Source organism: Gracilinanus agilis, chromosome 4 (genome assembly GCF_016433145.1).
Source record: "Gracilinanus agilis isolate LMUSP501 chromosome 4, AgileGrace, whole genome shotgun sequence".
NCBI classification, from domain to species: Eukaryota; Metazoa; Chordata; class Mammalia; order Didelphimorphia; family Didelphidae; genus Gracilinanus; species Gracilinanus agilis.
Window position 1 is genome coordinate 326,944,539 of NC_058133.1, and position 14,113 is coordinate 326,958,651.

The window sequence follows — 14,113 nt, forward strand, 5'->3', positions numbered from 1 at the left end:
TTTTATTTCAACTAGTACTCAACACATACTACTGCTGAAAATTCAGTTTAAAATAAGAAATCTGTTCTTACAAATGAGAAGATAGTGTAATATCAGGACATAATTGCCTGATATTTGAGGTTTCCAGGATGAGTACCATACATCTTAGCTTTATGAAATGCCCAGCATCATGGGTAGTTTGAATAACCCACAGCTAAATTTGAGCTAGAATATCACATGTTTCACTGTGATTTTGTTATCATTAAGGCTTACAAATTACATAAAATTTATAATTTACAAATTATATAAAAATAACCACATAAATCAGTACTGAAAAAATTTCCGCATATATCTTTTACATAATTTAAACCAAGATTAGTCCTGATGGACCATAGAAAGGTGCTATTCTGTAAGGGCTGTTCTAGAAAAGATTTAAGCTCAACTATGCCAGCTTTAATATTTATGAAGTTTTACTTCATCTATCTAGCAAACCATCACCTGACCTCCAAAAAGGAAATGTTAAAAATAATAATATAAATGGAACAGGTATTTAGGATTTGTTGGTTTAAACAAAACCCAATGTTCCAAAATCACAGTTTTAAAGAACTGCTGGATTTAATTCCTTTTACTCTGGAAAGATACCAGGTGTGGGAGGAGCCACCTTGAGGAAGGATGAAGGTGAAACTGGGAAAATGAGGAGAAGGATAATTCTGAACACTGAGAACAACTGCTCTCTTTCAAATTGCAGAGAAAGCTGCATGACCTGACAGGAAATTCTGAAAATTGTGCTCAAGAGTTTTGTAAGAAAAACAGAAACTGTTTTCTTGGCACAAAGAAAATGAACTTACATAGTTAGTTACTTAAAATCCTTTCACAGTTGTTTTCCTTTAAATAATTTAGTATGGAATTGTTGACACTTTTCCTACAAACAAATGTGGCCCAATGCTATTCCCCACCTTATCCATCAAAGATAATTTATCTTCTCTTATCCTCGGTTGTTTGAATAACTGGTAGAAATCCTCTGGCTGTGGGCTCTGGCTTTCTGGAGGAGATCTGTCTCTTTTTTCTCCTCCAGGCATACGCACACCTTTTCCCTTGAAACCTTAATATTCAGGGTCGTTCAATGCTTCAGAAAAAGGAGCTGGAACAACAACTCCCTTTCGATGCAGCTCTCGGAGCACGTCTAATATGGAGTCTAATTCCACCCGGAACTTCTCGAGCTCCTGGTTCTTGAGCTGGGCCAGCCTCTTCCATTTCGCCACTTCCTTTTCTTGCTCAGTTTCCACTACCTGGCGTGTCTGCTGTATTATCTACAAATGAAGCATTTCCAAGTGAGACCCCCAGTTCATGCTGGTGATGCACCATCTCCTAGGCTTATTGTGAATCACAAAAGCAAGCAGTGCATGACGTCCCACTGCAGGAGGCAGGAGGGGAATTGGCATCGGCTCCTACCTGAGAAATGAATCTCGGCTTTCTTTATCAAGCTGGGACGTGTACAATTGTATCACAGACATAGGGGTATTGAATTATCTTAAAATTAATAATGCAATTAATGATATAGAATTAATATTAAAAATATTCCCCAAGTTTCTGACACAATTTGAGAAGTCATGAATCGCTCACATGTTGGGGCAAAATTACTATTTTCTAAGAGCCAGAACACCTTAACAAGGGTCAGCAAACGAGGGAAGAGAAGGGAAGAGAACAAGCACATATGTAGTGCCTCCCATGGGCCAGGTTGGGCAGCTAAGGGGCACAGAAGGATGCCAGGCCTAGAGTCTTGAAGACTCATCTTCCAGAGTTCAAATCTGGCTTTAGACACTTACTAGTTTTGTCACCCTGGGCAAGTCACTTAACCCTGTTTGCCACCCTTTCCTCACCTGTAAAATGAGCTGGAGAAGGAAATGGCAAATCATTACAGCATCTTTGCAAAAAAACTCCAAAAGAGGTCATGAAGAGTTAGACAGGAATGACAGGCAGGTGCTATTATTATCCCCATTTTACAGTTGGAGAAATTGAGTCAAACTGAGGTTAAGTGACTTGCCCAAGGTCACAAAGCAAGTAAATGTCTGAGGTAGGATCTGAACTCGGCTCTTCCTGAGTCACCTAACTGTCTTAGAGCCAAATTCTTTCAGCTGGAAAGATTGGTAGTTAGATAGATAAATAAAATGTTCCTATAATTAGAAATGAAAAAAAAAATTCTTATTAACTGGTGGACCACACAGAAAAAGGTGGGGAGTAGATTTAGTTCTTGGGCTGTAGACTGCCAACTTCCTAACCCAGAAAAAGGCAGCTACTTATTTCTGTGAATATGCTGAAATATAGTTAAGAAATGTGTAGTAGAATGACAGCAAAAGGCATTTTTTAAGGATAAGATGGACCTCTATTTTCTCATCTGCAAAATATTGGTTCTAAATTAGATTATTTTTAAGGTCTCCTTCTAGTTCTGAAATGTTGCCTGGTGACAAGAGGGACATGTTGTTAGTTCTTACCAGTGCTTTCTAATAATCCAATACTGAATAATACATGATACACATACTGTAGGATGCTTGGCAGAGGAAATCTTATCCAATTAAAACAATGGATGTTCCTAAACATGACATTCTCTGGAACTGCCAAGAATAGTCTATGTATGTTCTGATAGCTGGATTAGATAATTTCATTACGATTCTTTCAATTTGATTAAATCAAATTAAAGCATATTTTTTCACTTGCTGTTTTCAAAGGCACCATGTTAGATGCCTTGGTAAACATAAACATAAAAGAGAAACATAAAACATGGTAAGATGGACTGTAATTCTTTTATTTATAGCAAATAATCTTTTTCATAAGATATTAAAAATGACTCATTCAGGATTTAGCATTTTCATTCATTAGATTCAGAATTACTTAATCATGAAGAATTATTACTCTTCGTAGTTATCAGTTTTTGCTGACCTGGCACTAAGACATAAAAAAGATCTAAATATTTAATATAGACTCTGGATTTTTAGGCTTGGTAAAAACATGGGCAACGTTTCTATGTGCTGTAATAGGAGGCCAAGGTAGCCAATAAGATACACATCTCTATCGAGGTTCATTTAAGCTTTAATTGAAGAGTTCTTAGCCTGGGGTTAGGAAATTAAAAAAATATTTTGATAGCCACATTTCAATATAATTGGTTTCCTTGGGAATCTTATGTGTTTTATTTTATATATTTTAAAAAAACCAACTCTTGTGAGAAGAGGCCCATAGGCTTTTCCAGACTCCATGACATAAAAAAGGTTGATAATTTTGATCTATGTCAAGAATTAATTTGTCATTTTACTATGATATATACAGATGATTTCTAAAAGTACTTCTGGTTCTAAAACTCTACAATTATATGAAATATTTTAGGCCCATCACTCCCTGCCTCTTGTTTAAAAGTTTCCGGAAAGTCTTGGTTTTTATCTACAACTGCTACATTTAGAGTACAGATTCTTTGGCAATCAACACACTTATTTGTCATGAAAATTGTAAGGCTGAGGAAGTAAAGGCTCTTTAGAATGCTCACCACCCACTTAGACATGTTATTGGCGGCACCACAGCACGGTGACATTTCAGTGCAACATGGGAGGCTCTGATGGTGGCAGTGTTAATGGGCTGGCAGGCACACAGTGATTTCTGAGTATTGGAGAAGAAAGTCTGACAGTGTGAGATTCAGGAGAAAAGAAGAGATTTCGTGTTTTTTCTTATCAATTTTCCTGAATTATTTCTTAGTTCTTGGATCATTAAAACATCTAAATATTTGACTATATGGTAACATTTGCTTCAAACTTACCATGTAAATTAAACTGATTTTACACACACACACACACACACACACACACACACACACACACACACACGATTCTGCCAAATTACAAAGTCATGTGTTCAAATGTTTTGCAACATTTTAAATTCCCAGTAGTACATTAAAAAGACTGTGTGAATTCTAGATGGAATTCTATTTTAATCCGCTTGCAGCTACTACAATCATAGGATACCACTAGTCATAACAATAGTAAATTAGTGGTTGTCACTTAAAAATATTAACATATTTTTATCTAGCCTTTTAAGGACTGCAAAATGCTTTCATTCACATCAGGATAATGCTCACAACAAGGAAGGTGCCAATATTATTCCTATTTTACAGTTGAGAAAATAAAGATCCTCCCAAAGAAGGTTAAGTGGCTTGCTCAGGTAAGCATCTGAGGGAGAACCTGGACTTGGGTCTTCCTGACTTCTGGCCCAGGGCTGCCTCTCCGGCTGACCATGTCCAGTCTACATTCAGGCTGGGCAAATGCTGTCCCCACAGGAGCGCCCATATATCTCTCAGTACTGTAAGAACATGACTAAAAACGGCCAGTTGTCCAGAATGGGCAAAGTGACATCGCGTCCCCAGTTCTCCAAAGAACCACCAGATGCACACATTTCTGCCCCTTCTCTAACAACACAGGGCAACATGGAATGATTGAAGGCTGTTTCCTATCAAAGAGAGCCATCCCATTGACTAAGAGCAGCCCCCCTCCTGGCCCCGCGGGAGGTTGCTTTTACCTGTTGCAGTTCTTGCTCCCTTTGCACATGGCGCATCTCCATCTGTTTGATTTTCCTTTCCAGCGCCATGAAATGCTTCATCTCGGGAGTGTGGCTTTCTTTGGCCTCTCGCAATTCTTCCAACAGCTTTGAAATCTATAATCAGAAGTGCAGATCAAAGTGGTAAAATCTTGTTTTCTCACCTTACCTTGCAAAGTTGTTTCAGTAGGACATGCTCCAAAAGAATGAAGAACAGCCCCTTTTATCTTGTTTCTCTCTAAAATGTTCAGAGGAGAAGGTGCCTTCTTTTGGAGCCGGACAAGTGGGGTGATGGAGCCTTCCTCCTCTTTCCCCATATACTCCCAGGCCTTCACCTTGGCCTCCCCAGGCCTTAGGCCTTACACCTTGGCAGTCTAGCCAGCTGCCCTTTCTATGTGAAACCAGGCTGGTTCAGATGCTTTTTTTTTTTTTAAATTTTAAAACCCCCTTTTCACATGTAGATACAATTTTCCTTTCCTTTCCTTTCTTTTTTCTTTATTTCTTTATTTTTAAAACCCTTACCTTCCATCTTGGAGTCAATACTGTGTATTGGCTCCAAGGCAGAAGAGCGGTAAGGGTAGGCAATGGGGGTCAAGTGACTTGCCCAGGGTCACACAGCTGGGAAGTGTCTGAGGTCAGATTTGAACCTAGGACCTTTCATCTCTAGGCCTGGCTCTCAATCTACTGAGATACCCAGCTGCCCCCTGTAGATACAATTTTAATAACTGTTTTCTGAGATTTTGTGCTCCATGTTTTCTCTCTCCCTCCCATCCCTCTTCCTTCTTTAAGATGGCAGGTAATCTGAAACAGGCTATACATGTGCTAATGGCCAATACATATTTCCACATTCATCATGCTATGAAACTGATGGCTGCTTTGGTGGGCTTTACTTGGTCACAAGATTCCCCTTTTTTCAATGAAAATAGCAGGAAGGCTACCAGTCAATCATGACTCCGACGAAACTTTTTGCATCAGGAAGCTCAGAGATATTGTCCTTTACTTGTGTCTACTTAAAAACTTATTCTCCAGAGTAAATAAAAGTTGAGAGAAAAAATGTTGACTAATATTAGAAACAAATAATGCAAAAGTATGAAAATAATTTATTTCTCAGAAAGTAGAACTATAAGCTACCTCCTATCTGTTTTTTAATAGTGAGAAAATGAGATCTATTTGCATGAAGCACATCAGAAAAGATGGGCTAATGCTTGGTACCTAGTAGGAACTTAATAAATGCTGGTTGTGCTCTCTAAAAAGTAGGTACTTTAGAGCAGTATGACCTGAAGTGAGATCAATCATCCACAAGCATGTGTTGAGTACTTACTAGGTGACGGGATGGGGCAGGGGAGACTGCCCATGCTTAAAGAGCTTACATTCTAGCTGAAGAGGCAACACGTCCATATATAGGTACATACAAGATTCATAGAGTTGATGAAAACATAATTTGAGAAATGAAGGCATGAGAAGCTATGACCAGGAAAGTCAAGTCAATAAACTTTTTTTTTTTATTATGTATTTTCAGGCATTGTAATAATGTCCTAAGAGGAGGGATACACACACACACACACACACAAAGTCCTTGTCCTCTAAGAGTTTACATATTTCAATTCTAATTGGGGAGGTAACATGCAAATACCTCAGAAGATGTGGGACATATATAGGGTAGCTGGGAAGGAAGGGAAAACATTAATAGCTGGGAGATGGGTGGGTGGGTGGGTGGAAGCTAATCAAATCTTAAACAAGTGAAATGAATAAGCTGAAGTGAGTGGGTAGAACATTCTAGGCATATATGGGAGAGTCAATATAAAATACATGGAGGTGGGAGATGGAGGGTCTTCAAGTAGGCCAGTATTGCTAGAATGCAGGAAGAGGCCAGGTTATGAAGAGCTTAAATGTCAAACAAACACATTTATATTTGGTCCTGGAGATAAGAAGAAGCTGGGAGTGGCAATTAGAGAGAGGTAACCGGGATCACACTTGACTTACTTTTGGTGGAAAAGCACAGTAAATCCTCTTAAGAGATCTTTGCCTGTGAGGTTCCTTTGGACTTCCTACTTGACCTGCTATAACATAAGATCTTACAAGCTCTGCCAACAGTATGTTGTGAAACTAATGCTTCAGTTTAAAGAACTAGGACCTCTCCAGGCTAAAGTGGGGAAAGTTATGAGTTAAATGTGAAATGAGCAAGTTTTATTTAAGATTTTTTTGGAAAATCACAAAGCTGTATCTAGTAATAATTAGCATGTAGGTAAAGTTACATTTTTGAATTATTCCCTGTATATAAACTAGTGTTCACTATATTCTTATAAAACTCCAGAATGTATCATTTTTGCTGCTTATCCAACTTATCTAACATTCAACCAGCTTGCCTCTACCTCGTTTCCTGTGATAGTCACTCTCAACATCCACACCTTGATTTCATATATCTGTCTGACTATAAAGGGTCACGATAAAGTCTCCATTCCACTTACTCAGGGGGTTAAAGCTTTCTAGAACTTAAAACTCCTACTGGCAAGCTGTATGCTGAAGGTCACAGAAAGTAGCTTAAACTAAATGTAAAGTTCTCCTTCCTTTATCATATCTATGGGGCACACCAAAGGGATAGTTAGGTATCTAAGTGTTAAAACCTATCATGCATTTATTTATATAGACTTTAGAACATATGTGCACGTGATTAATTTTCCCTCCAAAAACTATGCTGAATATATGATGAATACTATATGAATTTGAACTAACAATTATTAGTTACATAAACACAATAATTATAACTTCTCTAACATGATTAATGAAGTTTTGCTACTTAAGGCAGAATCTTATAGGACTTTAATTTGATATACTCTTAAGTTCTGATTTCAGGCATAATATCTGACCTCTCTTAAGACCACGAAGTCATCATTTGGCTCAATGGGAGTGGCATCTGTGAAGCCCTACCAGTGGATATCTGTTCCTAGGTAATAGTTGGGAGAAAGACCTAGGATGATTAAAGTAGGACCCTCTTGACTCAGTTTTCCAAATAAGACATTTTCCTACCCGGTTAACTCTGAGCATGGCTGTTACATCCTGCCATACAAGTGGCTATCTATGAACTCATCCCTAAAATCAAACAGAACTAATGGACAGTATTAATATTGCTTTGTTTCTTCCTTTCTCCTCACATACCGAATTCCACTGATAAGGGCAAAATGCACAATGATGCTTCATTTTTTTCATTTTAATAAACACAAAGAGATAAATCCTATTGTAACTTATGACTAAATAATATTTGCTAGTATATTACCAGTATAGTGAGTAATCATTTTAAATTGTATTTTAAATTACAAACAATTGAGAGCACTATAACATCCTTTCCTTATGTTAATATGATAACAATATCCTCAACAAAGGGGGACTTAATGGTATATATGACATAGTTTTAAAAACTGGATTAAGAATTTTATGTGTAAATTTGCATTGATAATTATGAAGAGTATGAAATTATTTTCCTATTTGAGGCACTTTTCTGATCATAATTTTCCAATTCAGGCCCTCATGATATAACAATGAAAATTCTCTGGAGTTTCTTAATTTGATATTCTACTTACAGCTCTATTAATAAAACTAGAATGATAACCAACTAGATTGTGTTACATTATATTAATTTTGTATTAAGTTTTCGCAGATCTGAAAGTAAGAGCCACTTCAGGGCTGATCTAAGAATATGCCTTTGTTTCAGAAATTATTAATATTAAAAATGATAAAGGCTGGTATAAATATATAAATTAGTATTTTAATTAAAGCCATGTTGATAGATAAAGTTATCAGACCACGCGCTTGTAAGCATTCAAAACTGCCGCCTCCATTACTGCCTCCTAGCCAAGCGCCTACTCGCAAAGAGCCCATTCCCTCCTAACCCAGGAGATTTAAGCTCTCCCCTGCGTCAAGACGTCGGAAACAGAAACCAGTTGGACCATGTTGGATCACGGGAAATGTAGTTTTGATACATTTCCCTTGTCCATAGAAATATATACACTTTCAGAATGGCATTCCCCAAATTTCACTTTTACAAAATGTACATCTATTACTTTCTACATTTACAAAGCAGGCTAAAAGAACACCAGAGCAAGGGGAGCTGCAACACAGAATAGACCTTTGAACATTTTCATCTATTCAGCAAATCAGTGGAACTCAACAAAGGACTATGTTCTCTTTTCCCTATGGGCCATTACCACTGTTCCAAAGAGGACTAAAATTGTTAATACACTGGCAACAAGAAATGAGGCATTAATCTGCTTACTTTTTGACAACTTGGTAATGGAAAATGCTGTCTTTAAAGATCATAGTCAGGTATGACATAAACTGCTCTTTGGCTCATAGATGATGACTCTGTCACCAGCTCCATCAAAGCATTCCCAAATCATGGGCACTTTATTCCTGTCCACTTAATTTCTGTTTATGCAATAATGACTGTATAACCAATAGTAGAAGAATTTATTCAGCATGCTTTTTAAGAAATGTTTCCTGACTAGTATGGGCATAAGAAAGTTAGGCTGGGAATATAAACCAGTACCTCAAAGGGAGATTCCCCCCTTTTGAAGCTAACAAGAGTGATTAAAGTATCTTTTGAAGTAAATACCTTTATTGCCTTTGTTAGCACTTCATAGACCTGAGCAAATTAGTCTAAAAAAAAAAAAAAACCACAAAAAAACCCAGAGAGTATCCTGAAGATTGGATTAACTCTCCCCTTGCCTATTTTTAGCTAATCAAATCAAGAACTTAAAGTATCTCTACTTAACACTAAGTAAGAAAGTTCACTTACTTGAGTAAGCTCACACCTCCAAAGGCTACTGCACCCCCATCTTGGGCAGTGCTAGGCAAACTGAAAGACTGCCATTGGTTTTTGTGAAGAAGGGGGAGTGATAGGAAGTGACATGGAAAAAAGAAGCATAAAAAGAGACCAGCATGGTCTAGAGTCATTCCTTCCTGGATTCTGGAGAGATTGGTTCTGGAGATTCTTGGCATTTGGAGTAAGTGGCTGAAATCCCTGTCTTGGCTTTGCGGCATTGGTGGAATTCTGGCTGAAGGAAGACACCAGTGGGACCTCTGGCTGAGGATTACCAGGAAATCCATATGGAGATCGGATTTGGGGAAGCACTGTCAGGGCTAAGCTAGACACTGGAGCAGCACTTAAAGTGGAAGGCTAGACAATTCTCTACCTTCTTACATTTTTCTACTTTCATTCTTAAATAAAGCTGCTAAAAGTCATTTTGACTTAAACTATAATATTTTTAAATCAGCGACCACAGTATTACTTTAGAATTCTCATATTTAGCATAAAACCTAAATTTAAACTCTTACAGTACTTAAAGATACTAGAGAGCATTCCTACGTAATCCATAAGGAAATGAGTTTATTTAAGGATCAAAGGGGGGAATTAAAAGAATAACCAAATGAGTTATGAGTTGATCACTTTGACTTATTTTAACTACAGGATTAAGTTCTCTAGTAAACACTAGCCCAACAGTTAAGCTAAACTAAGATAGTTTAGCTTATACTGCCCAAGCCTAAATTATCTATAGATTTAGTGAACAGATAGATTGATAAGATTTAATCATTTAGGGACAGATAAAGTAAGAAATAAATTTTTGTGGGAATGGAATAAGTTTTTAGATTAAGTTAGATATTAAAGGCTAGGTCCCTTTTCTGTCATCTGGAAGATAGGGGATAGTTTCTTCTTTCCTCTAGCTGGAAGAAGATAGAAGTGGAGTCAATGCAGAGGTCAAGATAGGAAAGTATAGTCAATGCAGAGATGGGATTGCCTGGGAAAGAACTGAAGGAGGTGACAGTGAGCTCATAAGGAGGAGAGCCATACTGATAGAAGGTTAGGACCAGATAAAGCAGGTTTGGTGTGTGACCATGCAAGTGGAACATTTGTGAATGACAGCAACATCAACTATATGACCTTTGCATCAAGATCTCTGTGTTACTGATATGGTTTGGAACTGAGTAGACGGAAGTTAGGGTGTTTGAAGGAATATTGATGCGTATTATATTCAAGTATTCTAAAATGAGGGGCAAGAGTTGTGGGGGAGAGAAAAACTGTGAACTATGTATTGAATTTACCAAAGGAAAACATCTTGGTGATAAGTTTGAATAGGTGAACCTCAAAAGAGGAGACGCTGTGGAATTGTGGTAGAAGGAGAGTCTGGAAGTGGCAATGGAGAAGATGATGTATTCTTTGACTGTGACCAGTGAGCTCAGAGACTTTAAATAAAGATGCAAATAGTATTGGAAATGACTGCAGTGCCTTCAGAAGGGAGTTAGTTCTTACTGAGTATCAGAAGATAGGAGGAGTAGGAAAGGCAAAGTTTTAAGATGAAATTAAGTTGGCTATTATTCATTAGACATTTTAGAAAGCACAGGAGAAAGGTTGGGTAGATCTGGAGTGGGAAATGTGGAAGAAGAATAGGACTGAGGAGGATAAGGACAGAGGGATCTGTACTTCAGCAACTGAAGGCTCAGAATGTGTCTGAAGGTATGGGGATGAGGGAAAAACAAAAATCTTCCTGAAAATGAGAACTATTCTCATGAGGTAGTTGGGTCCTCCCTTATTAGAAGTCCTTAAACAAAACCAGTATGATTGACTATCTGTCAGGTATAGTATAACAGAGATGCCTTTCAGGTCTGAATTGAACTTGAGAGCTGCTTAGGTCTTTTATACCTTTTAAATTCTGTAATCCCTTTATTTGTAGACCTATGTGTACAACATAGGGTGGGGAAAATGTCCCTGAGATTTCCACGATAAGCTTGTTTATCTTCAATAGCATTTGTTTCAAGTTGTTATTTATTAGCTCCCTGTATATTTGAGTAATGTAATTAGACCTCTGTCAGAATTTTTTGTTATAAAGATTTTTTTCCATTTTGTTGTTTCCTTTCTGATTTTGGTTGCACTGTTTTTGTTTGTACAAAACCTTTTTAATTTAATATAATCAAAACTATTTATTTTACATTTTGTAATTTTTTCTAACTCTTGCTTGGTTTTAAAATCTTTCCTTTCCCAGAGATCTGACAATTATACTATTCTGTGTTCACTTAATTTACTTAGTTTTCTTGTTTATATTCAAGTCTTTCACCCATTCTGAATTTATCTTGGTGTAGGGTGTGAGATGTTGATCTAAACCTAATCTCTCCCATATTGTTTTCCAAATTTCCCAGCAGTTTTGGTCGAATAGTGGATTTTTGTCCCAAAAGTTGGACTCTTTGGGTTTATCATACACTGTTTTGCTGATGTCACTTACCCCAAGTCTATTCCACTGATGCTCCCTTCTATCTCTTTGCCAGTACCATATTGTTTTGATGACTGCTGCTTTATAGTATGGGTTAATATCTGGTACTGCTAAACCGCCTTCCTTGATGTTTTTTTTTTTCATTATTTCCCTTGATATTCTTGATCTTTTGTTCTTCCAAATAAACTTTGTTATAAAAAATCAAGCCATTCCCCAATAGATAAATGGGCAAGGGATATGAATAGGCAATTTTCAGATAAAGAAATCAAAAGTATCAATAAGCACATGAGAAAGTGTTCTAAATCTCTAATAATTAGAGAAATGCAAATCAAAACAACTCTGAGGTATCACCTCACACCTAGCAGATTGGCTAAAATGAAAGAAAGGGAGAGTAATGAATGTTGGAGGGGATGGGGTAAAACTGGGACATTAATGCATTGCTGTTGGAGTTGTAAACTGATCTAACCATTCCGGATGGCAATTTGGAACTATGCTCAAAGGGCTATAAAAGAATGCCTGCCCTTTGATCCAGCAATACCATTGCTGGGTGTGTACCCCAAAGAGATCATAGATAAACAGACTTGTACGAAAATATTTATAGCCGAGCTTTTTGTGGTGGCAAAAAACTGGAAAATGAGGGTATGTCCTTCAATTGGGGAATGGCTGAACAAATTGTGGTATATGCTGGTGATGGAATACTATTGTGCTCAAAGGAATAATAAACTGGAGGAATTCCATGTGAACTGGAAAGACCTTCAGGAATTGATGTAGAAGGAAAGGAGCAGAGCCAGAAGAACATTATACACAGAGACTGATACAATTTGGTAAAATTGAATGTAATGGATGTCTGTACTAGCAGCAATGCAATGACCCAAGACAATTCTGAGGGAGTTACGGAAAAGAACACTACTCACATTCAGAGGAAGAACTATAGGAGAGGAAACACAGAAGAAAAACAACTGCTTGAACACTTGGGTTGAGGAGGACATGATTGGGGATGTAGACCTGAAAGGATCACACCAATGTAACTATCAATTATACGTAAATAAGTCTTGACTGACCACACATGTTAAAACCAGTGGAAATGTGAGTTAGCTATGGGGGGAGGGGGCTTTGAGGGTGTGAAGGGTAAAGTAAAAACATGAATTCTGTAACCATGGAAAATTTTTCTAAAAATAAAAAAATTAATTAAAAAAATAAATCTAATTAAGTAGAAAAAATCAAGTTGTTTTTTTAAAATGGGGCACACATTTTATTCTTTCAGTTGGCATTGAATAATTAAGTCAGTTTTTCATTTTTATGTACTGTTAGATTCATTCATTCATTCATAAAGGAAAAAATAGAAATTACCTTTACATATTGAGGTTGCATATATAAAAATAATCCACCTTTTTAAAGGAAAAAATAATTGTGTTATCCTGATTGATCTTTTAAATTATATAAACTATAATCTGCTTTCTAAAAATTTAATTGAAATCTAACAGCAAGAAGGATTGGGATTTATAGGTTCATAGCCAGTAGTTTTTCTTAAGTTTCTTCACTAGCAAGAATACTTTTAATATCCATACTTTTGACTCAAATTTCCTCTTCATTAGAGGTGAGGACTCCCTTTTCATCTTTGATACTATTAATTTGGTTTTCTTCTTTCCTTTTTTTTTATTAGATTGACCAGTACTTTGTTTATTTTATCTGTTTTTTCAAAATACCAGCTTCTAGTTTATTAATTTTTTATTTAATTATTCAATTAGTTGACATTAATCATTTAAATTAATGAATTTATTAATTCAATAGCTCTTTTACTTTTGATTTTACTAATTTCTCCCTTGATTTTTAGTATTTCTAATCTAGTTTTCATCTGGGGATTTTTAATTTGATCTCTTTCTAGTTTTTTAAGTTGCATGCCCAATTCATTAGTCTCTGCCCTCCCTAATTTGTTAATATATGCACTCATGGATATAAATTTCCCCCTGAGTACTGCCTTAGCTGCATCCCACAGTTTGGTAGGATGTTTCATCATTGTCATTCTCTTCAGTGAAATTGTTGATTGTTTCTATGATTTTTTATTAGCTGACTGGTTTTGGAGAATCATATTATGTAATTTCCAATTAGTTTTTTTTTTAACATTTATTAATATACATTTTTAACATGGTTACCTGATTCATGCTCCTCCTATCCCCTTCACCCCCACCCCCCCGCACTCCCCCCACCCATGGCCGATGCGCATTTCCACTAGTTTTGTCATGTGTCCTTGATCAAGACCAATTTCCAAATTGTTGGTAGTTGCATTGGTGTGGTAGTTT

General features: G+C 36.8%; 1 protein-coding gene across 1 annotated transcript in view; it reads right to left on the reverse strand.

Moving 5' to 3' along the window:
• Positions 1–982: 982 nt before the first annotated feature.
• CEP162 (centrosomal protein 162) overlaps positions 983–14,113 on the reverse strand; it is a 116,099-nt gene continuing 102,968 nt past the window's right edge. Inside the window, exons 26-27 of the mRNA XM_044676320.1 lie at positions 4,537–4,671; positions 983–1,289 (exon numbers count right to left, since the gene is read on the reverse strand). Of these exons, the coding sequence (XP_044532255.1) occupies positions 1,083–1,289; positions 4,537–4,671 (342 nt within the window). The 3' untranslated portion in view covers positions 983–1,082. The remainder of the gene's footprint in view (positions 1,290–4,536; positions 4,672–14,113) is intronic.